We start from the raw sequence: 26,370 nt of genomic DNA on the forward strand, positions 1-26,370 counted from the left end.
TAGGATATATTTCACATATTGTCATTTTAAACACAATGCATGTTATTCCGATATGTCTTTAGTTCGAGGAAACAGCGAAGTATTTTATTATTATTTCATTACATCAATGCCTTGATAAGTTCGAGCGCTTTATGCAGTTCATGCAAAAACAGTCTTCTTCAGCAACTGCATCCTCTCTTTAAAGAAATGTTTTAAAAGACGCTGCAAGCGTAAGGACGACAACGCAGACAAAGTGCAAGGGAATAAAGTTCCCCCCCAGAAGAACTGGCTATGCATCACAGCGCACTCCTTTCCGGTTCCCTGCTTCTGCGTGCATCTCTGCGTAGTTCTGCGCTTACATCGTCTCTTCTCCTTCTGCTTCTCCCTCCCTCTCCCTCCCTCTCTCTCTCTCTCTCTCTCTCCACACATTCGCTTCTCCCCCGCCCTCCTCCCATCCTCGCCATGTCTCATACAATTATGTGTGCGATCCACGCACCTCCCCGACTCCACGCGAGGGGGGGGGGACTACTAGATATATGCGATCGGCCCGAGCCTCCAAAGCTTCAAAGGCTCGATCCAGTTGGAGTGCAAACACGAACAGCAAGGAGATTCTGAAGCCGGAGTTAAAAGTACCAGCGAAAGTGTGCAGAAGAGCAAATGAACCAAACAGCTTTTGCTTCTAGTCGGCTGCGTTGCTAAAGCAAATCGCCGCGTTTGGTTTCGACCAGAGTAAGAGGATAACGAAGTCGGTACTAAACTTCGGAGTTCGATTAGAATCGTTTTACTTGCGTGTATAACTGGATGCTGATACAGCCTTTAAGCTTGGGATTGGTCCGATCAAGCGGGGTCTCAACTTTCCTTTTCTTTTTTTGTTTTTAAATCACAGTACATTTACTTTATTTTATGCCTCTCCTGAAGAAATTTTGAATAATCTGCAAAATCAAGCACAAGGAGTTTTGGTTGCTTTAGAAGGTACCTGGGTTCCGTGGAAGACCCAATAGAGGGACCAGCATTCTAAAGGTAAGGTAAAGTATACTTTTATTAACACGTGTGTGCGCATCATTTGTTTCGAACTCCACATGCACGCAGACTCATGCTGCAGGTGAATGCTGCTCGTTTATCAATGATTCTTGTAAAATGCATCTGTTAAGGAGCTCATTTTCATCCATAATATTACTTTCCTCTTTGAAAAATTGCATCTGATTGTTTGTCTTGCTATGTTTTATTGTTATGTCTTGCTTGTTAGTATTCAATGTCTAGTCACCTCTACGCAGACCAAAACCTCAGTCCGATGGATTTAATAATGTCCTTTTAGAAAGAACAACTTTAGAACTGTAAGTGTCTGCAGAACAGCAGCCATACTAATCAAAATAGATTCGTGCTTCGGTTTGTATGTGTCGCTGTCCATGGTACCTTTGGCGGTATGGTTAACACACACCAGCGCTTCTGCAGGAAGGATCACGCTTCAACGTGCTTAAGTGAAATACATGCACATTCATATAAGAAGAAATTTCTCAAATTTACCGCTATGGCTTTTCCAGTTACGGCAATTGCTCTATGCATTTCTTTTCAGATGACTTTCAGGTGATCCAGTTGAGGATCGCGGTGAAACTCGCATCACAATCTGCACTCTCAGATACACAGAAACCGAAGCGTGATGTTTGCAAGTTTTCATTGGAAAAATGCAAAGGCAACGAAATAACAGATATCTGAAAAGATATCATCTGGAGCGGTCTTTGGATCAGTCTTTATAATAACGATTGGTTTCAAGCGTATGAATTCATAAGTAACATGATCCCGCACAAGTAGTGCCAAGTTATACCGATCTCAGACTATATCTAACTGTAGCAAACGTGAATAACACTAAAAGATTTTCAGAGGAACACACAGATGTAGATATTCCAATTCAAGCGTTGCATTACATACGAGCACCAATCTACATTTGCAATGTGCGTCATGCATGTCGGTCCTCACACTAGAAAAAAAAAACATAAAATTGTCTAGTGCTTGTGTTGATAATGCGTTTAAACGGGTTTGATTTGCAGATTGTCAAAAAGGAAATTAAATCGGGGCACTTATTTGCTTAGAGAAGGTTTTGCAAAGAAATCAGAGATTTTATTATAAAGAGTATAAAGAGTCATTGAGTTAGTATGACAGTGTGGGTTGAGTTTTGTAAAATCCTGCAGCAATAGTGATGCTATTATTAAGAGATCATCAGCTTTGCTTCTGGTGCATAATATACCGAATCCCACTGAACTCAAATGGAACTCACGTTACTGGTAATGCTACTGAACACATATCGCAGGAATATCAATTTTCCACTCTTTCAGAGAATAAACCGCAGCAGCCAAGAGTTACGCCCAACGTAATAGACAATGCACGTATACATCAACATCTTAAAAATATTAAGTGTTTGTTTCAGTGTTAGGAGGTCTGTCTGGGAAGCGCACAACATGCGTTCCGGCTTCCATATAAGGAGTCTTTACAATGTTTCGCTCAGCCGACTGACATCAGCGGGCATCCAGTGCGCATGCGATGATTGGAGGCGCAGAGCTTCGTACATCATGAGGACGTGCGCGACTTTGCTTACAAGCCAAGTGAAGCCGACTTGTTAAAACACCTCGAGCTCCGCTGCTGAATGACGAAAGCGTCATCATTTGCATATCTCAGATAGAATTTCACTTCACAGTTTAGCTACTTTTTTCTCACCTCGTATGTCGTAAGAAGGAATATTTTAAATAACCAGCAAAGCTTTAGTTACTAGTGTTTAAATGTAACATATTTCGTTTTCCATATTTTTTGTTCCAATCATTGTTGCTTATTATGGCATATTAAATTCAGAACATCCACAGTCGGATTATTACAGTTAACCTCGTACAAGATATTCATTTGTATTATCTATTCAAATTTGCATGACAGTATTTTATGCCAATTTAATATATGTTGGGAAACTGCATTAGTTATATTCGCTACATTTTTGACCTGTTAGAATGACACGTTAACCACGGGGTTGGAAGTATTGCGAGAATGTGTCTATATTCTAGCTAATAAACCAGTACCTCGTCTTTAATAGGTAAATATTACGCTTCGATTTTCCTCGCGTGAGGCGCACCATGATTGGCTGCGAGGGGCGCATTTCTTTACTACAGTATGCGTCACACGCACCCACGTAGCGCTTTTATTCCATCTTACGGAACACGTACAACGGTCTTCTGAGATTGTATGACAATAGTGTTCTTTTGACTGGGGCCGGCTTTTGGAGAAACACTGTTTCCCACATCCGCATACAGAAGCCTGACGTTACAAACAGCGCTATTCAGTGTCGCACAATGTAGGGGAACACACATTATCCAAGGTAAAGGATCTCAGGAAATTCGGACCATCAGGAGGTCCTTGTATACCCTGCTCATTAGGGCTCACGGGTTCCACGTGGGACCCCAGCTGGGAGCCAAACAAAGAGAAGAAAGACTAGACTCGGATAGATGCGGAAATGAAGGAACAAGGAGACCGCCAACTGCAGCACAGGGAACACAAATAGGAGCTGAAGGCAGTGTTGGTGCATGAAGTCTGCTATAAGGCACATTTTCCTTCAGCGCCGACTTTTCTTTACTCCTGAGTCTGTTAATGGAAACGATTAACCAGACATGGGGAGCCATAACATACAGTAGTCTGTACGCAAGAAAGCAACAATGCAGAGTCATTCACACTCTCAGCCAGATGCCAGCCTACATCTCTATATCAGTAATGGCTGTAAAAAAAATTAACTGTGCATGCAGCCGTTATGCAATCAGCAGACATTAACAGGAGGAGATCGAAGTGCTTTTGTGGAAGCTCAGGAAGAGATGATAATCTGTAGAAAGTGATAGACGGGTAAGATATTGCCCCCCCCCCCCCCCACTCCATTCGCTTCTGAAATGTGCATCTCAGCAAAAACAGGTTCAACACAACCTAGAGCAATCAGCCGTCTCTTCTCCTCGGTGAGGCAGCCGTTGCCATAGCGACCTGCCACCAGTATCTCATGGCTTGTGCTGAGAGGACGTGGATGAAGAGGTCCTCCACGTGACAACCAGGTCTCCGGGCTCTCCACTCCACTACGGCAACCAGTGAAAGCGAAACCAGTCCATGCTGTGGGGGGGGCACTCATTTGGTTGCAAATTATGGCTTCTGCTGAGGGAAGAGTGATGGTCCTATTTTCCAAGGCTGTGGTCTTAGATGCAAGTTTCAGTTTGGATAGATAAAATGCTAAAATATGGAGTGATGTTGCTTTGGGGAGGGGGGGGGCAATCTAGTGGATGCCTCTGTAAATAAATCATTCAGTCACATTTTATTTTACAAACTAGGTTCCAGAACAAACTGAAAAGAATAAAAACAACATTGGGGAAAATGAATGTTATTTCCTGAAACCTTCCAAGGGGGTGAAAGAGTTAATCTTCTGATGATGTGTCAAAAGCATTTACAGATATTTCAGAACAAAGTATGGACCAGAATGAAGGAGGGTTGAGGTGGAACACACGGTCACCAACCAGAACCCAACAGAAGCCTGGTATTGGCCGTGGGTTTAGGGGTGTGGCCTGCCAAAGACCCAATGGAAATTCATCTAGTGTTTCCCCTTCTCAACCAAAACAGAAAAGCCAGCCCTTGTCCCTTGCAGCGGCCGTGCCAAGTGCTGAAATAGACATGCCGTTGAGCCAACTGTGAATGAGTCACTTGATGACTTGGGTTCGTAGCGTGGGAGTAGGACTGTGCTGTGATTGTTGGATGGAGATTGGGGGTTGCCTTCCTGTAGTTTTGTTCATAATTTACACATGTCCATAAGTCTACACCCATCTCCTGCAGACAAGTAAGCAATTCAATTAATTCTTGTACAATCAAGGCCGTGTCTCACCAGCCAAGGTTAGCCAACTTACAGCAGAGCGGAACAAAGCATTGTTGATTTTCAGAAATTCCCGAACCAGCCCTGTTGTTGGTTGAGTTTTTTCCGCGTAAGATGTTCTTCTGGATTTCATTTCCTTTTTGTCTCTTCTAACCCCGCAGAGCTACAGTAATCAAGGGCTAGCTGTACGACCAACTTGGCCATCCATTTGAATTTGTGAAGAACCGAGTCAGGTTCTTCAAACAACAGAACCAACCTCCAAGAGTCCATTAAATCATCAGAAGTCAATTAGATAATTTGTAGTAAAGGAGAGGCACAGAGAAGGAGAGAGAGGGGGAGAGATTAGCTCATCACTGGGAGTTTCCCTCCCGCCTGGATCTTCAGTCATTCTTCTCAGACCTCAAGCTTCCCGGACCACAACCATGACCCCGACCTTCGTCTTGTCCACCTGGATGGCCCTGCTCCTGCTCGGCCCTGCCTCCAGCACCCCGTCCGGACCTGCCTCTGAAACCTGTGTGACCCTGGTCCAGGGTCGCTTCTTTGGCTTCTTCTCCTCGACCACGGCCTTCCCCAGCGCACCCTGTTCCTGGACCCTGCAGAACCCCGACCCCCGGCGCTACACCGTCTTTGTGAAGGTCACCAAGCCCACTGAGTCCTGCCAGCCCCGCCGACTCAAGACCTTCCAGTTCGACTCCTTCCTTGACACGTCCCGCACCTTCTTGGGCATGGAGAGCTTCGACGAGGTGGTGAAGCTGTGTGACGCATCTGCGCCCGTTGCCTTCCTGCAGTCCAACAAGCAGTTTCTCCAGATGCGCAAGATCCTACCCCAGGAGGAGCCTGCACTCATTGAGGGGGACGACGAGTTCAAGGCCGAGTACCTCGTAGTGGGAAACCGCAATCCCAGCATGCCAGCCTGTCAGATGCTCTGCCAGTGGCTGGAGGCCTGCCTGGCGACCAGCACCAACTCTAACCCTTGCGGCATCATGCACACCCCCTGCCAGTGCTGGGAGACCCCTCAGCGCAAGTCCAACGGCTGCTACAGAGGAGGTGTCTACCTCGAGAAGTGTAACCCTGGCCTGCGGGAGAGTGGCCGCGATGCTGAGATCACGGGTGCGTATATCTGGGATAGCACAGCTTAGTGCCTCTCAAATTAACACTGCCCTGCTTTGTTAACACAAATTTTAGCCCTCCACTCATAACACGCCATGTCAGAGTCCACGATGCGGGTGCTTTTGGGTGCAGCAAAGATGTGCAGAATGTTCTGGGGAACCTGGAGAATGTACAAAGATCAGTTGCCTACATGCAGTTGCAGGGATGCCAGACAAATCTGGCAAATGCATTTATTTAATAATTTAGTAAATGCATTCACATTATGTTCATCTGACACTTTAATCCAAAGCGACATAGAGTAGATGGAAGGGTCACAACGTGATGTGAATTCAGGACATCTGCATTGTTAGCGCGATGCTTAACTTGTTCAGCTACAGCCTAATAGACACAGGCTGCAGCACTGTGTAATCTCGGGTGGAGACGCGTGACTTAGACATCACCTGCAGCCTATTGACTGGACATTTGGGCAGTTTGGATGTAGCTGAAAGAAGCCAAAGGAGCACCACGGGTATTGAAAAGAGCGCTGTACAAAGAGCGACTGGTGGTGGGGGGCGGGAGCGCGGGGAGGGGGTGGGGTGTTTCACAAAGGTCCCTCATAGCTACCATCAGCAAAGGGTAGGGAAAGGGGGGGTAGACATGACAGAACTGAACTGTTAGAGGAAATGGAAGCGGAGCACTCGTGGTTACCATGGCGACAGGCTGCATCCTGGGCGCTTGGAAGTTATGAGAAGTGGAAAAAAAAAGGATTTGCGTCACAGTTGAAACTTTAGTTGGTGGGACAGCAGGTGGCGCAGCAGTAGCGCTGCTACACTGCTCCACATTTAGTCTCCTTTTCCCTCCTCTTTCACGTGTTTGCTGCTCTCCCCTTGTGTGTGAGCACATGCACACGTGTGTCTGCAGGTGCGTGCACGGCGGCTCATTGGTATGCCGGCGACGCCGCCGGCCGCCGGCGCTGCTTGTTCACTGGGGCTGAAGGAGTGCAAACAGGGAGGGGTGGGGGCTCCACACAGTGTTTTTCAAGCCTAACAGGTGGCGAGACAGTCAAAATGTAGTCAAGCCCTCGGCCAGAATGGACTGGCATGCATTTGTAGGAACGAAGACGATAATTACCAAGTTAAACCGAATTTCCCTTTTGTCAAAGTACTGTTTATGTGGCAGTATGCTGCAGTCGCATGCTGATCTGTGAATTAGCATGATAATTTTGCAGTATCATCCCCCTTTTTTCCAGTGCTTTCTATGCAGTTACCTATGTTGCCCTAAAGGTGGCAGCACTCACATTCACTAGGACACTCATTCTCCCTCTTATTCTGATGCAGGTCGATATTGCAAGTTCATGCCTCAAATCCCAATGTTCGGTTTGCTTTTGTGCAACGCTAGAGTTCAATACTGGAACAATTACCTGGAACAGCTTAATAACAAATAATGTTGCCCTGAATTGAATGTTCTAGGTAACATAATTTAACATTAATTGCATCTGTCGCCTGTGACTTTAATACCCTTCCCCCCCCCCCCCTGCAAAAAAAGAAAATGATCAGAATATGTTACAGGAAAAAGCTGGATTAGGGAAATCATATTGCAAATGAGGATAATAAATGTTCCCTACTTTAAAAAAATGCAATTACGCTCAGCCTTAAGCAGGCAAGAGACGAAGATATAGGGATTATTACCTGAGTAAAGGTCAGAGATCTCAAGTAATGAGGGTATCTGAGGGTCTTTGTGCAGGTTTTGCTGGCTATAGTGGGTCGTATTACATTTTTTTTATCAGTGTGTTAGTGCTGTAGTATCTCAGGGACTAATCTGTGTGACTTTATTGGATGTTCTCATCTTCTGTGTTGAGGGTTGGAGGGGGGTGGTTCTCACGAAGCCTGATTGGTTCTTGTGATCCAGGAGGGTGGAGCGCCTGGGGCCGCTGGTCAGAGTGCAGCAGCGAGTGTGGGGGCGGCACCCAGACCCGGAGCCGCACCTGTCAATCAAACCTGGAAGAAGGGTTCCTGTGTGAGGGGGTGGTCGAGGAGGGTCGCCCCTGCAACCCCCAACCCTGCATCGGTAAATCAGCCTGCCTTTCTGTCTGTAATTCTGTCAGTCTGTGAGTCTCTGCCAAGCATATGTGAAGCCTGTAGATTTGCCTGGAAACCAGTCCCTGTAGGGGGGTCGGTATGCCTGTGCGCGGAAATGAGTAAAAATGCAGCTTAATCCTAATTGGTCGACACAATACTCCCCGCATTCCAGCACAGACGCTAACAGAGTCCAATCAGAACTAGAGTTTGATGAATAGCCGTCCCCTGTAAGCCTTGGTAATGCAGTACTCGGCTGGAGTGCAGACTAGCCCCTGCAGCGAGTGCCCTGTACTGAAAGGTTGCAGGCACTGGTTTATGGGGCTCCTGCCATGGCCACTGTGCCTCTAAATGCAGCCCTGCACTGCTGCTACCTGGGGAAGCGGGCGCCGCCGATCTGCTCTGTCTGCTGGGATGATCGATAGTATGCGGGACAGGGAGGATCGAAGGCGCAGCAGATGTCCCTGGATATAGAGGGATAAGTCCAGAACAGAACCTCCAAAACACAACAAGAAGCTGCCAATGATTTTAGACCCCCCCCCCCCCCCCGGATGTAATTATGAATCGATCATTCATTTGAAATTGCAAGCGACTGTACGAGCTCCATAGTCGTATGAGGATATCGAAGCGCCTTTGGAAGGGAGATAGAGCGAGGTGTCCTGTGCCGGAAGGTGGGTCTGTGAAGTTGAACATGCCCAGAAGCTCGCTGACCCCTGACTGTGCCAACTTGCAGGCAAAGTGCGCTCCAGAAGCCAGTCCCTGCGTGCCGTCGACAGCCGCAAGCGCGAGAACACCGACACGCCCCGCTACGGGAACCTGGCACCCCATACAGGTAAGGGAGTTCCACGCGTGGATTCATGAAGGTTTTGAGGAACAGCTTATACTTGGGTTTGGGGATGGATATTTGGGAAACACAAGGATAGAAGTTGGAGCACATGATTTGTAGGTGGTGTTGGGTGATGGGTGGGTGTAGCTTCTCCATGGCATGGAACCACTTTCTTATTTCGGTTGAGGGTTCCTCACCATGCTGGTGACTGACCCATCGCTCAACTCACTCGCCTTCTCCACAGTAGATGCCTTGACTGACGAGTGGTCCACCTGGAGCGAATGCTCAGCTACCTGCGGCCAGGCCTGGCAAACTCGCACCCGCTTCTGCACCACCTCCTCCAGCAGTGCTCCCTGCTCCGGGCCCCTGCGTGAGAACCGCCCCTGCAACACCACCGCCTGTCCCAGTAAGTCCTCTGTCCGTGGCCCCGCCCCTTCCCCCCATATAACCCAAACTCCACCCTAAACTCCTCTCAAGTAAAATCCCCCCGCTACCTCCTTTCCTTCACTTCTCCTTGTGTGCCTTGTGCGTTGTGGGCGTTCAGAAGCCGTTCGAAGCTGATTTTGAAAACCCAGGCACATTAATAAAGGAGAAATAAACAACAGCACTGCATGTGTGGGACAGCCCACGGTGCGTCAGTGAGTTCTGTACAGTGCCCCGTGTGTCTTCTTCTGCCTGAATAACGCCCCCTGCCCCCCTCCCCCGTTCACAGTGCACGGAGTCTGGGACGAGTGGTCGCCATGGAGCCTGTGCTCGTCCACCTGCGGCCGTGGTTACCGCGATCGCTCCCGCACCTGCAAGCAGCCACAGTTCGGCGGAAACCCCTGCAGCGGCCCCGAGAAGCAAACCAAGTTCTGCAACATCGCCGTGTGCCCCGGTGAGTGTCCATAGCTCCTGAACCCCTTGCTGTCAACATTCGATATGATGAATAGGTATTAGCAAGTCGCTAATATGACGAAATGTACATAAAGTCCCTTCTTTATTACTTTCTAAATCGTATATTAATAGCCATAATCACTGCTGTAATACTGATGATGTACCATGCTGATAAGTAATATAAAACAAAAAACAGTTGACTGCTCTCTGCTGTCCCCTAGTGGACAGTACATGTAAAAACCATTCTTGTCGCTGAGATTTCCTTATGTTTGGCTCCCTCTAGTGGATGGCGCTTGGACTGACTGGTCACGCTGGAGCTCATGTTCAAGCACCTGCTCTAACGGCACTATGCAGCGCACACGCGAATGCAATGGCCCGTCTTACGGGGGCGCCGAATGCCGCGGGGACTGGCTGGACACGCAGAACTGCTTCTTGGCCGACTGCCCAGGTAAGACCCATCCATCAGTTAGAACGGGTCACATGACAGGTGCAAGCAAAGCCTTGATTGGACAGGCTGAGGCTGACCGGGTGCGTGAATATTTCCCTTCTGCAGTGAATGGCAAGTGGCAGCCTTGGGGCTCGTGGGGCAGCTGCTCCCGGAGCTGCGGCGGGGGAAGCCAGCTGCGACGCCGTTTCTGCAGTGGCCCCTTTTTCGGCGGAGTGCCGTGCCCAGGCAACCGTGAGGAACAGCGAAGGTGCAACGAGAAGAGATGCCCAGGTGAGGGGTGTGGCTTGCATCTGAAGCTCCGCCCCCTATAGCTGTGGCTATTTGGCATCTAACAGGCCCTACAGGCTCCCCCTTGTGTTAGCAAGAATTATAAATCAATAGCATTAATATTATAAATTAATAGCAGTCTTAGCACTGAGTGGGGTTTAAGGGTGTGTAGGGTTGACTTGGGTACAGGTTAGTGTGGGCTGGAACCAAGCTAGTATGTTAATTTGACAACCTGCGTGAGGCCTGTCGTACCATTAGCTAGCTCCTTGGACTGAGACACAGAGGGGTCTCTGGCCTCCGTCTCGTAGCTGACCGCTGTTTCTGAAAGACCTCGTGTCCCTCTGTCGGCAGAGCCCCATGAGATCTGCGGTGAAGAGACCTTTGCTGATGTCATCTGGAAGAAAACCCCCTCAGGCGACACCGCAGCCGTGCACTGCCCCCCAAACGCCTCCGGTAAGACCACCTGACACCATCCCATGGGGCAGCAGGGGGCATAACATTTAAAGAACCGAAGGTTGTACCATTGACTAATATGTTATAACTGTGTGTCTCACCATACAAGTTTTAACGGTTTACATATAAAGGCTTTAAAGAGTAGCAGCTGCTTTTGAAATACTACTATAAATAACGCCACACAAACACAGTTCTAGAACAGTAGCCTCCCAAGGGATAGTAGCAACACAGCATTATATAACCCTACATGTACTGTAGCCTTATCTGAGTCTGGCACCCTGAAACAGGGCTGATTCTCCGACGGTGCACCTTCAACGAGGCTGGTGTTGCATTCTGGGAGAGGCCTACCTACATCAAGTGCATTTCCAATGACTACCGGGACCTCCAGAAGCTGGTAAGCAGAATGTTTCACTTTGAGCAGAATATTTTACTGTTTGGAAGCGGGATGGATGGAATTGTGGATGGATAAATGGATGGATGTATGGATGGGATAAGTATTTAGCATTGTGTGCATGTAGCAGTTTAAGTGACGTCCAGGGTACCATTTCTCCTCAGACACGTGACCAGCTCTCAAGGACTCAGAGGGGGATGCAGGGAGATGGGATCTCCGAGGTACTTGCCAAGTTGAAGGCCACTTCTGACGACGGGACCACCTACAGTGGCGACCTGCTTGCCATCATCGAGATCCTGAAGAACATGACAGATCTCTTCAAGGGACCCAGCTACAGTCCGAGCGCTGTGGACGTGCAGGTCCGTCCACATTCAGGAGCCAAACAATCCTCTAAAACAGTGTTTCCCAACCCGGCCTTCAGGGACTCATGGACAGTCCATGTTTTTGCTTCCTCCTAATTCCCTCACGGACATTTCCCTACCAAGAGCTGGGAGGGAGCAAAAACGTGGAGTGTCTCTGGGCCCCTGAGGAGCAGACTGAGAAACACTGTTCTAAAACGTTGCCAGAAGTGGCCAGTTTATTTTCTGCGCACAGTGAGTGCAGGAAAGGCTTGAGAGTGAAATTGGAAAAATTAAACAAGTCACGTGTTGTTTTGGTATTTAATACTTATCTAGGATGAGTTTCATCTCACCAAATGTTCTTTCTGTTAAATTTAACATTAGCAGGTCATCCAAGTGCGCGTTTCACAGGGAGCAGTTTTTGTGTGGGATGACTGTTTTCCTCAGACTTCTACAAAAGCACTGAGTTTAAGCTCTCTAAAGCTGGACCGGTTCCTGTTCTCTTTCTTACAGAACTTCGCCCGTTCAATTAGCAACTTGTTGAAGGAAGAGAACCGTGAAAAATGGGAAGAGGCTCAGATGGTGAGTGACGCAGGCTGATCAACACCTCGTAGTTAGATGGAGTCTTCTCAGTATGGAAGACAAATAATTGCATATCTTGCTGACTCTGGGGCTCTTTCCACACCAGCTGGTGCCCAACATCAAGGAGCTCTTCCGCCTGGTTGAAGATTTCGTTGAAGTCATTGGCCTGCAGATGGAGGACTTCCAGGACACTTATGAAGCGACAGATAATCTAGGTCAGTCTTTGGCCACTTCTGGGTCTCTGTGCTGTGGGATTCCTGTGCAAGTGAACATCGGGATGTGGTCGAGCAGACCACACTCTCCTGCGATTCGCTCCATAGCGATCAAAGACAATATCATGATGTGATCGATGCTGTCAATGGATTGTTGTTTGGCCGAATGCCTTTCTGACCACCTGACCTCCCTCCCCCAGTCCTGAGCATTCACAAGCGCCCAGCCACTGTCACCTCTGCCATTAATTTCCCGGTGAGGGGCTGGAGGGGAATGATGGAGTGGGTCAGGAAATCAGAAGACAAGGTCACCATTACCCAGAATGCCGTGTCAACAGCCATTCCAGGTACAAATCCCACATGGAGAGATGATGTACAATCACACCATCACTCTGGGACATGCCCATAACTCCTCTGTACATTCTTCCTTTTTCTCATCATCGGTAATAATCGGTCTTTTTCTCCTAAACCTGCTTCTAAATGATTTTTTTGTGCTCTTTTAAATGTTCCAGAAGCAATCAACGGCTCCTATGTGACTGGAATTGTCCTGTACAGAAACCTGGGCAGTGTCCTTTCCCTGCAGAGGTGAGATCATGTTTACCAGCAATCTGAAGATCTGACCTGCGGAAATAATTGCAATTATTGAAAATTTCAATCTAAACATTGTTTAAAGATATTTACATTTTGGATGAGGGTTAAAGGAGAGACAAACAGAAAACCAAGCTAATGTTTTTGACCTCATTTTCCACTCTTCCGCTGCAGGAACACCACTGTGCTCAACTCCAAAGTGGTCTCTGTCACAGTCAGGCCCACCCCAGACTTTCTGCCCTCCCCAATTGAGATTGAGTTTGCCCACGCCTACAATGTGAGTTCTCTGGCGCCCCCACCCTAAATCTGCATGCCGTTACATCAGTGGCCATGTGAATACTCTGTAAACAAAGGTGAAAGCTATCACTATGTGAGAAGGACCATCTGACTGATATTCTCTTCCTCTCCATACAGAGCACCACCAACCAGACCTGTATCTCCTGGGATGAAAGTGAAAGGTAGGTCCACATTTTTGTTGTCCATCTCTCATCCTTCTCCACACTTTACAGAAGGCCCCCTATTGGGTTTGAGGACCACTGGCCTCTTTTTCACTCTCTATCTGGTTCAAGGGCAGAATCTGTTTCCTTCCTGGGCTATTGATGTCAGTGCTCTTCAGACCTATCCCTAAACCCTAAGGTCTAACCAAAACTGGAACTCTTTTGGAACAAAAAAAAATTATAATAATCAATGCCTGCATCCATACTTCAGTTGCAGAGCTGTGAAGCATCCAAATTCCCTGCATGTCTCTTTCTCCGGGGCTAAAAATGAACATGTAAAGCATGAATAAAGAGCTTTCAAACTCCAAATGGCCACAGCCGGCACATCCGCTAGGGCCGCCGGTTTCCATGCCGAAAAGGCTTTTCTGGAAGATCGCTGCGCTTTCGGAGGCGGCAGGCAGGTATTTTGGAATTGGCCCCCACCAGCTGTAATTATCAATGGCTCACATCCCCTGCCGGCTCCTCAGTGGAACTTCCCCCCTCCTTTCAAATGGTTCCAGGCATGGTTCCCTCCACTGAAGCCAAATCTTTGCATCAGTGATTTATATACAGAGCTCATCACTGTTGGAGCTCAAAAGCATTTCCCAGAATGCCTTGTGGGCATCGGCTTAGTCGTTCAGTTGAGTACCAATGTCTAGACCATGCACGCATGACACATTAAATACAAAGTCTGATAAATTCATAACCTGTTCATAAATTGACTCAAAATGTAAAACACACAGCCCCGTGCTCCCTGCTTCCGAGAAATCCACGTTTTTCCAAAATATCACCGTCAGTGTGAAGTCAATGACTTCATCAGTGACTCGTGAGATTTTCTTAGAGGTGTGAATATAATTTGAAGTAATGATCAACTCATTTTCCTTGGTTGGAAAGAGATTATTTGGGGCAGGGATTTAGGGCACGGTAAATTACCCTCCCCGTTAACCATTTATGGGTCATAATTCATTGCGACCTGTGAGGAGCACACGCTTCTCCAGTGTTTGTTAATGGTGCCGATGTCTCCATGCCTTCCCATTGACCCACATGTCAGAACCATTCAGGACCACCAGTGGAAGAGAAAAGATGAGGAATGACTCCACTGCCACTAGTCCCTGGACCCATGGGTGTAAATTATGGGGGGAGTTGCACTCCCACCCCCCCACCCCCCAAATTCTCAAAACAAGCCAATGCGATCCTGTGGATCCCCTTAAATGGCTGGAGACCTCAACTCCTCCAATGTTCAACCCAAAGTTATGCTCTTGCACTGACAACAGTTTATTACTTATCTGTCGTGGTGGACCAGCGGTTGCTAAATATCACTTATTGTCGAGTTCTATAGCTTTCCCTGAGAGCAATTTGTGGACCAAAAGCTAGATGAGAAAAATAATACAAAAACCAATAACTGACTCTGAAAGTTTATGTGGCCACGGAAACGCCTGCCTGCCGCCCTCTTTAGCCGCACAAGAAAAATGCCAGACCGCTACAAACTGCCCTTCAAACAGATCCTTCCTACCGCAGCCTCAAACTGAGCCATTCTTGATATTTTTTTTCATGAACCTAAAAACACAGCACCCGTTGTCCATTTTCATGTCCCCTCCGTGCTTTTATTATACCGATTAAGGTTAAAATGCTTAGCCCAGATGTAATAAAACATAAATAGGTCTTAGGGCGAAATTACACATCATTTTCCCTGGTCTTGATTGCCAGTCTTAGTAAACTGCATTCGACACGTGTCATTATTGTTTTTCTAGCTAATGTTATTTACAGTATTGGGCAAAGCGGTATATTTCTGAGGCTTTGCGTCTGATATTGATTTCTGAAACTGTTGCACGGTGGGGTAATGGATTTTGTCGCGGCGAGCCAGCCGTACCGCACGCGTACACGCCGCCCCGTTCGCCGCCGCTTGTCTCCCGGTCCCCAGTGCCCCCTTTCTCCCTCCCCCCCTACCCCCCGCCCGACGGCGCCGCTTTGCCCCCCCTCCTCCCCCGCCTAACGCGCCGCTCTCCTTGTCGCAGCTCGTCGCTGCTCGGCTCCTGGTCTGCGCGGAGCTGCAGAGCGGTCCCGCTCGACGCACACCGGACCAAATGCGTGTGTGAGCGCCTCTCCACCTTCGCCATCTTAGCGCAGCTCAGCCCAGACATGGTGAGTGCCTGCATGCCGCATGCTCCCGCTCGCTTTGTCGCAGCCCTCTGTCCTTATTTTCGGTACATCAGTAGACACCATTTACTCATTCGGGTGAAGGCTGCGGCAGCGGGCAACGTATAGGAATTTAGGAATTACTGCTTCATTCCTCTTTGCATGCAAATTGAAAAACGTATTACGATAAATATAGGTTACGATTTAATAATAATAATAATAATTATTATATATATATATATATATATATATATATATATATATATATATATATATATATATATTGCACCGTTGCTTTTACATTCTTGGCAGCAATTATAAATAGTAAATAATTTGGGGGGCTATTTACTGGCATATTTACGCATATAAGCACCGTGTGTCATTTCATGTAAGAACGGCCGTTTCGGATTTTTATCCGTGAAATCTAGAGGTAACTAATTGGCATTTATATTTTCCTCTGTGTTGAGGGATGGTTCATTACCTTTGTGTGAGATGACAATGGTATGTTATTATCTGACTACCAAAATACGATGTTCCTGGTTGCCATGGTAACTGCATCTGCAGAACAGAGCTGATGTACTTGGGGGTGGTGGGGGGGGGGGGGGGGGGGGCTGGGGCGGGGGGCTACAGGTCTTTGTATGGTGGGTAGGATACCTCTGGACCCCAGCACCTGGAGATGAGGGGTTAAGGATAAAGTAAAATTCAGTTGCCTCTATACAGCAGCGCGTAGGTGATTTCAATGCATGTAATGTGCAAGCAGACAGCGGATGACATCATTTTGTGGGTGTGCAGGTCTGATCGTACATCTCTGCTGCCTTCTACCTTCCATCCTGCTGCAGAGGGGAAGGGTATAAGCAGCACAAGATGGAGGTCGCATTAAAAAGCGAGCCTCCCTCCGGCCCCCCAGTCTGTGCAAAGCAGTCATGTGCTTTATTTGAGTGTGACCGCACTAGGCGCTGTACACAATCCCATCGCCCGGTTTCATATCTGCGGACGGTCATATCACAACGGCTCCTCTCCTGACCGCAGCCCAGCCACTTTGATGCCAGCGGGGTAGTGACCGGTAACCACTCTCGTAACACGTCGCCACGGTGATGCCAAGTTCCGGTCAGACGGCGGCTGTCTGATAGAGGACCGGCGCACATGACTGCCAAGCGGGCACGGTGACAGGGGGCAGGTTTTGCGTAGAGTAGTGCGTCATCCGCTCCATGTGGGTGGGTGTTTGTTACTTCTTTCAAGGAAGACTAGTAACAGGGTGAGCGGGGGGGGGGGGGGGTGCGGAGACTAGGCGGTTGATGGCAGCTTCTGGTTGGCTGGGCTGACAGGCGCCTACACACGTGCGCCAGTCCTTACGCACATCCGCGTCGATGCTGCTCGGGGTGTCAGCTCAACAGGGGCAGGCATGGACAGCTATTCCCAGGCACCCCCCCCCCCCCCCCCCGCCAGGACCAAGCTAGGAGAAGACAGACTGCTGCTTAAGCGACCCTGTCCGACCTCAGCAGAGGTTCGGACAGATTGACAAGCTGATCTGCTTGTTTACAAGAGATCCTACAGCTCTGCTTGTTCGGTGTGACTGGGCAGAGGGAAAAGATCAGCAAAGTCTTCTTAAACTCCACCCCCATGCTGATGAATATGTGCCGCGTGGCGGCATCCAGCATCTTTAATGTCCCCGTTCCATTTACACAACTGTTCAAATTCCACTGGCCTCACACAGCAGCCTTTACCCATGCCTTAAGGGTTTCGCTCCTATTGGCTACACCCTAGCATTGCTCCCGCTCCGATTGGACAGCTCGCCAGTTTCCATGGCGCTCATAATCTTTTTCTTTTTTTTTTTTTTTCCTTCATATGGGATGCATTGCAGATAAATCATAGGCACTGAAGGCAGGCAGCCCAGTGCATGCTTACAATCGGCGGCTCAGGCGAGGCGATGGTAAATGCCGGGTGGTGGCCGAAGGACTGGTCGAAGCCCCCAGGGAGCCTCATACGCATGCGCACACTCCTCCAGGATCTCAGCAAAGGCCGGAGGGTGGGGAAAACCGTCGGAGGACAGGAGGGCGTCCGGGATCTGCGTTCCGGTAGACTAGTTGCCCTATTAACCATGGCCACTGGGGGAGCCTTAGTTTCATTACTGCTTTTCGTTCCGGTCACCTTGAAGTCACCTTGCTTCGGAGCGTCGGCCTAATTGTGCTAGTCAGCTGACTGCACAGGGCCGGCCCACTCTATTTCTGGGAAAGCGGTAACCCAGAAAGGCAAAGAGGCCACCTCTGCGCATCCGTGTGGCTCTGACCGCGCCCCGCGTCCCTCTCCCCAGAACATGGACAAGGCAGCGCTGCCCTCGGTGACGATGATCGTCGGCTGCGGGGTGTCCACGCTCACGCTCCTGCTGCTCATCATCATCTACGTGTCGGTGTGGAGGTACGTCCTGCCCGCTCTTCGAGGAACGGGGGGTAGAGGGGGAAGCGCGGAGTACGTGCAGAACGATCAGCCATTTATCTGAGGAGGCTCAGTGGGTCCTCACCCTCTCCCTCCTCCGATCTTTTGCCTCCAGGTACATCCGTTCGGAGCGCTCTGTCATCCTCATCAACTTCTGCCTCTCCATTATCTGCTCCAATGCCCTCATCCTGGTAGGACAGACCCAGGCCCGCAGCAAGGTACCTACTCGCTCCTCTCTGATCCTGGCTCCGCCCGGTTACGCACAAGCCACTCCCACTGCTCCGCCTCTGCCCCACCCCTCACAGCTTCCTCCCTCCTTCTCTCATACAGCTGGGCTGCACTATGGTGGCTGCACTGCTGCACTTCTTCTTCCTGTCGTCCTTCTGCTGGGTGCTGACGGAGGCATGGCAGTCGTACATGGCCGTGACGGGTCGCCTAAGGAACCGTATCATCCGCAAGCGCTTCCTCTGCTTGGGCTGGGGTAAGGAGCCGCTCCTCTTTTTCGCCTCCTTCATCTTCTACCCCTTTCCTCCAGTGTTCCCTCCATCCCCCCTTTTTTTCTAACGCCATTCCCTCTCTCGCTCCCTCTCCCAGGTCTTCCAGCTCTCGTGGTCGCCGTGTCAGTGGGCTTCACCAAAGCGAAAGGCTACGGCACCGTTAACTAGTAAGCGTCCGATCTAGATGCTAACGTGTCTGATCCGCCCACGTTGCCTCACATCCCCAAATCTCTGTCTGTGTCTCACAATGTCCCCTCTCTCTCACCGTAGCTGCTGGCTGTCCCTGGAAGGCGGTCTCCTCTACTCGTTCGTGGGTCCCGCTGCTGCCGTCGTCCTGGTACGTCCGCCGTGTCACATGGTGCCATGTGGCTCTGCCATTGCTTTTCCACATTATGACAAGACAGATGGCTGCATTTTCCATTTATCCACTGGATTCTGTTGATAGAACGACGCCAAAAACCAAGAGTAGTTTGCACAGGCTTTGCTGTTCATACTGTAATACTAGTAATGTGGAAGAATACAACGTATGAATGTTATTTCTTTGTCTACCACAGGTGAACATGATCATCGGTATTCTGGTGTTTAACAAGCTTGTGTCCAAAGACGGCATCACCGACGTGAAACTGAAGGAACGGGCTGGGTACGTCTGGGAGACACTTTATCTCTTCCTCCCCACCTTCTCTCTCTTCCGTACCTTTGATTTTGATCGATCCTGCAAAGGAAAAAAATGTCTGAGGCCGCTATTCCCTTTCTGTCCTGCAGGGCGTCGCTGTGGAGCTCATGTGTGGTCTTGCCCCTGCTAGCCCTAACCTGGATGTCCGCCGTGCTGGCCATCACCGACCGCCGCTCAGCCCTGTTCCAGATTCTCTTTGCTGTCTTTGACTCGCTGGAGGGCTTCATCATCGTCATGGTGCACTGCATCCTTCGCAGAGAGGTATCCTAGAGATCTCTGCCCGTTTCCATGGCGCCCAGAACAATGGCTGGGTTGTTAGCAGTTGGCACTAGCCGTAAAGATAAATCTAGCTGGGAAAGATGCTGGGGAGGATGCGACCTAAGCTGTGTGCAGTCTGTGTTTGTGACCTCGTCCTTCACGCCGCTGTAGGTTCAGGAAGCAGTTAAGTGTCGTGTGGTTGACCGTAAGGACGACGGAAATGGAGACGGCAGCGGTTCCCACAAGAATGGCCACACCCAGCTCATGGTAAGAACTGAAACATGGCTGTTCTTTATCCTAGAGGCTGTTAATCCTACTGCCTGCAGTCTAACATCGCTTACAACCTTGCGCTTTCGTTTTTCTTCTTTTCTGCAGTCAAAAGAAAGCGACACTCAGTCCACCACAGGTGAGCCTCTTCCCCTCAAACTTGCGTGCTTTGGCATCTCCCGCCAGTGCTGCTCTGCATCGCTATAACTCTTTGTAACAAATCGTACACCTGATAGTCTCATCGATGAAAGAGCTGAAAGGTTTTTTTCCAGCTTCTCACTGCGTGTCCCTCTGTCCCCCAGGCACCCTAAAACGCCCCATGCCCCCCTCTGATGAGAAGTCCGCTCCCCCATCAATGTCCGCACCAAAGGGATCCTTCCACACGCTGCCCGGTAGTGTGGCCAAGGCTCCCCTGCCCTCCGTGCCCGACTACACTAGCCACACGCTCACCCTGAAGAGGGAGAAGAGCCGCGGGGGACCCGGCGGGGAGGCCTCTGGGGGGCACTCTGTCTACGTCTGCGACAGCGAGCTCTTCAAGCAGCTGGACGCCGAGCTGGGCCGCGGCCCCGTGCCGGGAGGGGCCCCCGACGGCAGCAGCTACGTCATACTGCCCAACAGCACCTCCACGCTGCGGACCAAGCCCAAGGACGACCAGGGCAAATACAACATCAGCATCGAGCAGCTTCCCCAGACGCGCTTCGTGCACCTGAGCAACCCATTCAGCGAGCCGGCGTCCGGCTTTGGCCTGCCCTCCGACCGCGTCAGCGTCTCCTACTCCGAGCGGGACTCTCCGGTGCAAAACCTGCACAACCTGTCCAGCGAGTCGCAAATGACGGGCAGCCTGTGTGACGCCGGCGACTCCGTTAACTCCATGACCAAGAGCGAGACCATCTCCAGCCTGTCCATGAGCTCGCTGGAGGTGAGAGGACACGGGCTGCATGTGTGGTGTCGAGAGACGTGAGTGGTGACAATGACCCAGGGAGCAAGTAACCTATACTAATCAGAAAGAGTAACATCCCGCACTGTCACTGAGCAAGCAGAAAATCAGTACTACTACTAGTAATAATAGTAATAATGGTAATAGGCAGGCATGTGTTCCTCCATGTTTCTGTAGGTTTATTGAACATAGAGAATTAGTGTCTCTAAATTACCGATGATCCTGTCCTGGATAAGGGGTTATGAAGGACGTCCCTACTGCACCTTTTAGTGACCCCCGAATACAGCCTGAGTGGGCGCCAAGGAAACGAGAGCCCATTAGCAGAGGCCAGTGAGATTAGTGCTGCTCCGTAGAGGCAGGAAATTGGGAGGCAGATCGGGTCCGTTTCCTGCTCTTAAAGCTCAGGGTGATAGAGCAGGTTTCCTGTTATGGTTTTCGCACATGTGCTCATAGTTAGACCACCTAGTTATATTTCGTTTTGTTTTACCAACGAGTACTACAGATAGTTTGAAGCCAGAGGAAAACCAAACTATAATACGGATACTTTCATCCATTGTAGGAAGTTTCCTTTTAGAAGAGGTGCATTTCTCTATAAATCAATGCAAATTGACATTATGAAGATTAATTGAACAGTAAATGGGGTAGACTCCAGGTTTCCTTCAACCCTACTGGGTAAAGGATTATGGATGATTGATGGATGGATGGATGGATGGATGGATGGTTTTATGCATGCATGGATATTAAATGTCCTTCTTTCCATGTTCGTTTTACAGAGAACAAAGTCCCGCTACGCAGAGCTAGACTTTGAGGTAATACTTCTTTCATTTGAACTTGAAATTGATCTTTGAATTTAGAGTACGTACACATTAGTGTGTAGTACATTTGAAATGAAACCTCTAAATATAAAAATAAAATACATACTGAACATCTTATATAATGTGTTTCGTTATTTAATATTTAGTTGAATATTATGAAAAGTAACGGCTTAAATAGGATGTTAAGATTGTCTTGCTCTTTACGCTGGACGGACGGTGACCGTGGCTGTGTTCTTGCATGTTTTATCTTGCGTGCAGAAGGTCATGCACACACGGAAACGCCACCAGGACATGTTCCAGGACCTTAACAGGAAGATGCAGCATGCAGAGAAGGAACGGGAGTCACCACCCTCTGACAGCAAGGTGAGGGCCGTGGGTGTCCATAGGACTGCACTGGCACTGCACTGGCACTGCACTGGCACACACAGCACCGCACAACCAGAAACCAACACACTGATCCACTGAGCTACTTAAAGTTTCTGATTTAACCCAAAAGCTGGTTGTGATGAGTCACCAGGAGGTGGCGTAGTGGCTAAGGGACTCCTCATCAAAAGGCTGCTAGTTCATGTCCCACAATAAATAAGATTTTGCCTTTGGACATCTCTCTAAAAGAGCTGCTCTGTTTGTCCCTACCCGCAGTCCGTCCAGAGATGGAGCGTCTCCTCAGGAGGCAGTGACAAGACCAATCTCAGCGTAAGTACCCACCCCCTTGCTCACGCTGCCCCTGTCCTGGAAGTGTAGCAGTAGCACCTGGAACATGCCAGCCTGGCCCAGTTTTAGTGCAGAGCTGGGTCTTCATGCCCCACCCTGCCCAAGCCCAGCAGTGCTGCCATCTGTCACGGGCAGCAATAGCATCTCTTTAGCTGCAGGAACTGGGTCACCAGCCCCTTTCACACTCAGTCTGAATCCAAAATGTAGTAATCTCATTTAGCAGTTAGGGGTCATGGTCGTAGTTGGTGGTCTTGGCCTTGCTATGGAGGTGAGATTGTTCTCCTTTGGTCTTGGGCATTCTTGTGCAGTTACGCATTGGTTTGTATTATGCAGAGCTATAGTCGCTAAGACCCCTAGATAAGAACCTTAGCTCTTTTGATACATTTACTGAGAAACTCATGTCTCAACCAATGCGTCTCCTGTCTCCCCCCCCGCAACAGGACAAGCCACAGACCCCCAGCGACAGAGCCTGGGAGGGCGTCCCGAAGCCCCACTCGCCCCCCGCCTGGGTCTGCCCAGAGCTAGAGCCGCTGCAGGCATCTCCACTGGAGCTCCAGACGGTGGAGTGGGAGAAGGCCAGCGCCACCATTCCGCTGGTGGGTCAGGAGATCATCGACCTGCAGACGGAGGTCTGAAGAGCGAGCTCCGCCCTCCCTTCTAGAGTCTTCTCCTCATTTCACACTGGCTTGAAAGCACAGGCCGGGAAGAATGGAACCAGACGGAGAGCGGAGTCCCACGTTTTGTGTGGGCGGAACCCGTTTCCAGCTTGGTATCATGAACTATAACCAAACTTCTCTTTAGAAAACGGGGGGAAAAATGGAAAATAGGAATGTTTAGTTGTGCCGGAGTGGGGCTGTGTTCCGTCCCGTTCTGGCTTCGATCCACAGAGAGATTTCTCATGCTCTCTGATGTGGACTCCGAAGTGCTGGCCAGCGTTCCGGCCGCTCCACCTTCTTCCTTTCCGGCCGCCATCGTGCGGAGGGGCGGGGCTTCCCCTGGCAACGGGCCGCCCCCCCCGGGAGCTTTCTTTGGTGGTGTCTTCCGAGGACAGCCTGCTGCGGACGCTCTCCTGGGTCCCACCCCCGCCGTGGCTCGCAATGCCTTCCGGTTCGGAGATGGACGCCCCCTACTGGCAGTTTTGCTTTTGTCGTGTGGCCTCTAGTGGAACTGCCCAAAGTCCCGTCAGTTACTAGACCCCTATCGGCCAAGGCTTTTAAACTGACTGTGTAGAACAAGCTTCTGAAAGGGACTGTAATTCACAGACCTGGACTTAATATTATTGTTATTGATACTAAAGTTTGTACTATTATTATTACTGCAAGGATAATGACAAAGATTATATTGTTATTACTATTATTATTATTACCATTGTTGTTACATCTTTCCATTTCTCTGTTTTTTTTTTTTAATATGTATGATGTCTGATATGTTAAAAAAAAACAAAAAACATAAACGAATCCCCAAAAAGGGTGCAGATGGTTGCAGCTCATTATGTCTTTGTCGTATATCTGAAAAAAATTTGTTTAGCTGAGTAGGGGAACTGTGCATTGTGGGGACATGCATGAGCCCCCCCCCCCCTCCCAGCCGCCAGCCCTGTTCAGGGTGGACCTGCTCACGGGTTCCACATCACCTGTGATCTCCCTTCAGTGCTCAGCCTGGGGGTGGGAATGCAGTGTTGCCCTGGAGCTGACTTGGGGGAGTGGGTTGAGGGGTGGGGGGGATTGGTAAGACTGCAGAGATGTATTTTGTATGACTGTGGCTGTCAGCTGACACACTGCCTTGAGTGCCTCTGAGTCGCTTGGATACACACCTCCGTCTCACACAAACATCAGCACGACAGTCAGATCGACGGCGCTGCGAAGCCGGATACTTCTCAACTATGGACAACTTCATATCATTAAAAAAAAAGGGAATTTCTTTAATAAAATGAGTGTTCCTTGTATTTTACAGAAAATGTAATGATTATTATGAAACGATCTGTGTGAATATGGTGTACTCCACAGCATTAAAACTGTGACTCGCAGTGTGTTCAACTGCATTAAAAGTGAGTAATAACATTCAAACTGTTGTTATAGCGAAATGGAAATTCAAAAGGATTCATTTTAGGAAATAGGCACCTTCAAAGTGCATTTTAAATGTGTTTCATGTTTTTTTAAGTCCCTTGTCCTGTCTGGGTAATTGAATATAATATTGTTATATTAATAATAAACTGTCGTGTGCCAAAAGGTCACCGTCCATCGCACTCCCCCCGCCAACCAGCCAAAGTCCCCAAAATTACCCCCCATATCTATTTCCCCACCATGTTCCCCTCCAGAAGTATTTGTCTGAATCATTTCCATTCCAGGTTTTTTTTTATATACTTTATTTTCTGTTACTGTAACTTTATTTTTTTTCCTGAACGCAGACTCTGTATAATTTGCAATAAAATATCTATATAATGAACTAGACAGCCTTTTTGAATTATTACATTGTATCACTTCACTGATCTGACTGGTGATTAATCTGGTAAATGAATGCGATATAACATCCAGGCCCCTCTTGATCAGTCTGCCAAGGGGATCCTGCACAGGGTTCAGTTTTAAATGCTTTTGTATAGTATCTCCCAGAGCTGATTAGTCAGGCACTAAATGCAGCAACGTTTACTGTAAGGGTGATGACTCATGTTGAATCGCCACTAATGTCGAGTAACTCCTGCTCGTTTGTTTGTGTGTGACGCAGGGTCCCATAGCCAAACATTAACTCCTACCACCATACGGCTTCCTGCCTCTTACAGTATCACTGCTGTACAGGTGTCACACTGTGACCTCTGCTAATCATCTGCTTTATTTTCCTCTCTCATGGATGAGGGCATCCAAGGACTGCATGCACATTCTAACCATTTATCCCATTTAGGGTCACTTGGGGCACCTGGAGCCCATCCCAGGCAGCAGGCGGGGACACCCCAGACGGGATGCCAGTCCATCACGGCCCACTCACACTTTATGGACGATTTAGAAACACAAATTAACCTAATTGCATGTCTTTGGATCAGTAGCTGCCTTAGCCGACCATCAGCATCAGCACCGACACCCCCCCATCAGATGCAAAGTGAAATTAGCTGGCAACCCCTCCCCCCCCCCCAGAAGTCGGTGTCTTAGGCGGCCCCCTATGGCGCCAATAGTATTGGCCGGTCCTGCTTTGGATTGTGGGAGAAAGCTGGAGAACTCAGAACCTCCATACACACAAACACACACACACACACACACACACACACACACAGAGGTTTGTAATTATATCTTTGTGGGGACTCTCCATTCATTTCTATGGGAAAAACCCTAATCCCAACTATGACAACCTTAACCTCTATCCAGCTCTAACTTCAACCATAAGTAACCAATCAAAATAAACGACTTTTGGCATTGACTGACTTTTTGGTTTTTGGACTGCATGCACAGATTTTTAGAAATTTGAGTTTCCCCTTGTGAGAGCTGAATAAATGTCACGACAAGGTCAAATTAACAGATTTTTATCACATTGTGGGGACATTTGGTCCCCAAAATGTGACACATGCATGACCACACACACACACACACACAAAGCAAAAGTGGGACTCAAACCCTCACCCCTGAAGTGTGAGGTAACACCACTTCCCACTGTGCCACCCCAGAACTACCCCAGGGACACGCTATAAAGCCAGCAAGGTGTTAGTACACAAGTCAAGGACAGAGTCGACCCCGGAGGCCGTGAAGTAAATATTTACTATGGCTGGAACGGTCACTGCTAGCACTTTACTTCGGAGTAAAGTCACAGACCTGTCCTAACTCCTTATCCAGCACTGAAACACTGTCACCTTGTGGCCTCTCTCAGGAAGCAGAGGGCACCTGACAGGGCGCTTCCATATTTAAAAGCACGTCAGACTGGGAGCACCAAACGTGCAGTGAACAAGTTGAACATATGAAGGAACTATCCGGAAATGCTATTAGCTGGAAAGACATTCGGGATATAGGGGGGAACTTCGTTATAACCAAGCAAACAACAATTATTGTCTATTTTCAAGTATAACATCAAGGAAAACAAATCCTTAAACAAAAATAAAGGCTGAATAAGCAATATACACAGAAGTAATAGGTTCTTTTATATAAATATATATATATATATATATATATATATATATATATATATACAAAATCCCAC

At 48.8% G+C, this 26,370-nt stretch overlaps 1 protein-coding gene across 4 annotated transcripts; it reads left to right on the forward strand.

Annotated features, from left to right (window-relative positions):
- The first annotated feature begins 560 nt into the window (after positions 1 to 560).
- Positions 561 to 24,639, forward strand: LOC125719548 (adhesion G protein-coupled receptor B1-like). Of its 4 annotated transcripts, none has more exons than XM_048994423.1 (32): positions 561 to 1,004; positions 5,014 to 5,962; positions 7,850 to 8,008; positions 8,750 to 8,848; positions 9,087 to 9,248; positions 9,555 to 9,719; positions 10,002 to 10,166; positions 10,272 to 10,436; positions 10,785 to 10,886; positions 11,174 to 11,280; positions 11,442 to 11,636; positions 12,129 to 12,197; positions 12,304 to 12,412; positions 12,610 to 12,753; positions 12,919 to 12,991; positions 13,169 to 13,271; positions 13,409 to 13,452; positions 15,486 to 15,612; positions 17,918 to 18,021; positions 18,155 to 18,257; positions 18,370 to 18,520; positions 18,634 to 18,703; positions 18,807 to 18,873; positions 19,091 to 19,176; positions 19,299 to 19,470; positions 19,639 to 19,734; positions 19,843 to 19,873; positions 20,037 to 20,653; positions 21,445 to 21,480; positions 21,745 to 21,849; positions 22,126 to 22,179; positions 22,638 to 24,639. In XM_048994423.1, the coding sequence occupies exons 2-32, from the start codon at positions 5,275 to 5,277 to the stop codon at positions 22,830 to 22,832; spliced, it is 4,563 nt and encodes a 1,520-aa protein (XP_048850380.1). In that variant the 5' UTR covers positions 561 to 1,004; positions 5,014 to 5,274; the 3' UTR covers positions 22,833 to 24,639. The 4 variants fall into 4 exon arrangements, with proteins under 4 accessions (XP_048850380.1, XP_048850379.1, XP_048850381.1 ...); XM_048994422.1 differs by having other exon boundaries at positions 561 to 999; XM_048994424.1 differs by having other exon boundaries at positions 561 to 999; positions 9,090 to 9,248.
- Positions 24,640 to 26,370: the final 1,731 nt, after the last annotated feature.

The sequence above is a fragment of the Brienomyrus brachyistius genome, chromosome 23 (assembly GCF_023856365.1).
Source record: "Brienomyrus brachyistius isolate T26 chromosome 23, BBRACH_0.4, whole genome shotgun sequence".
NCBI classification, from domain to species: domain Eukaryota; kingdom Metazoa; phylum Chordata; class Actinopteri; order Osteoglossiformes; family Mormyridae; genus Brienomyrus; species Brienomyrus brachyistius.

Coding starts and splice junctions, on each gene's coding strand:
- LOC125719548 (XM_048994423.1), top strand. CDS start 5,275: ATGACCCCGACCTTCGTCTTGTCCACCTGGATGGCCCTGCTCCTGCTC. Junction 8,009..8,749: donor CAACCCCCAACCCTGCATCG/GTAAATCAGCCT, acceptor GCCAACTTGCAG/GCAAAGTGCGCTCCAGAAGC. Junction 13,453..15,485: donor TCCTGGGATGAAAGTGAAAG/GTAGGTCCACAT, acceptor TCCTTGTCGCAG/CTCGTCGCTGCTCGGCTCCT.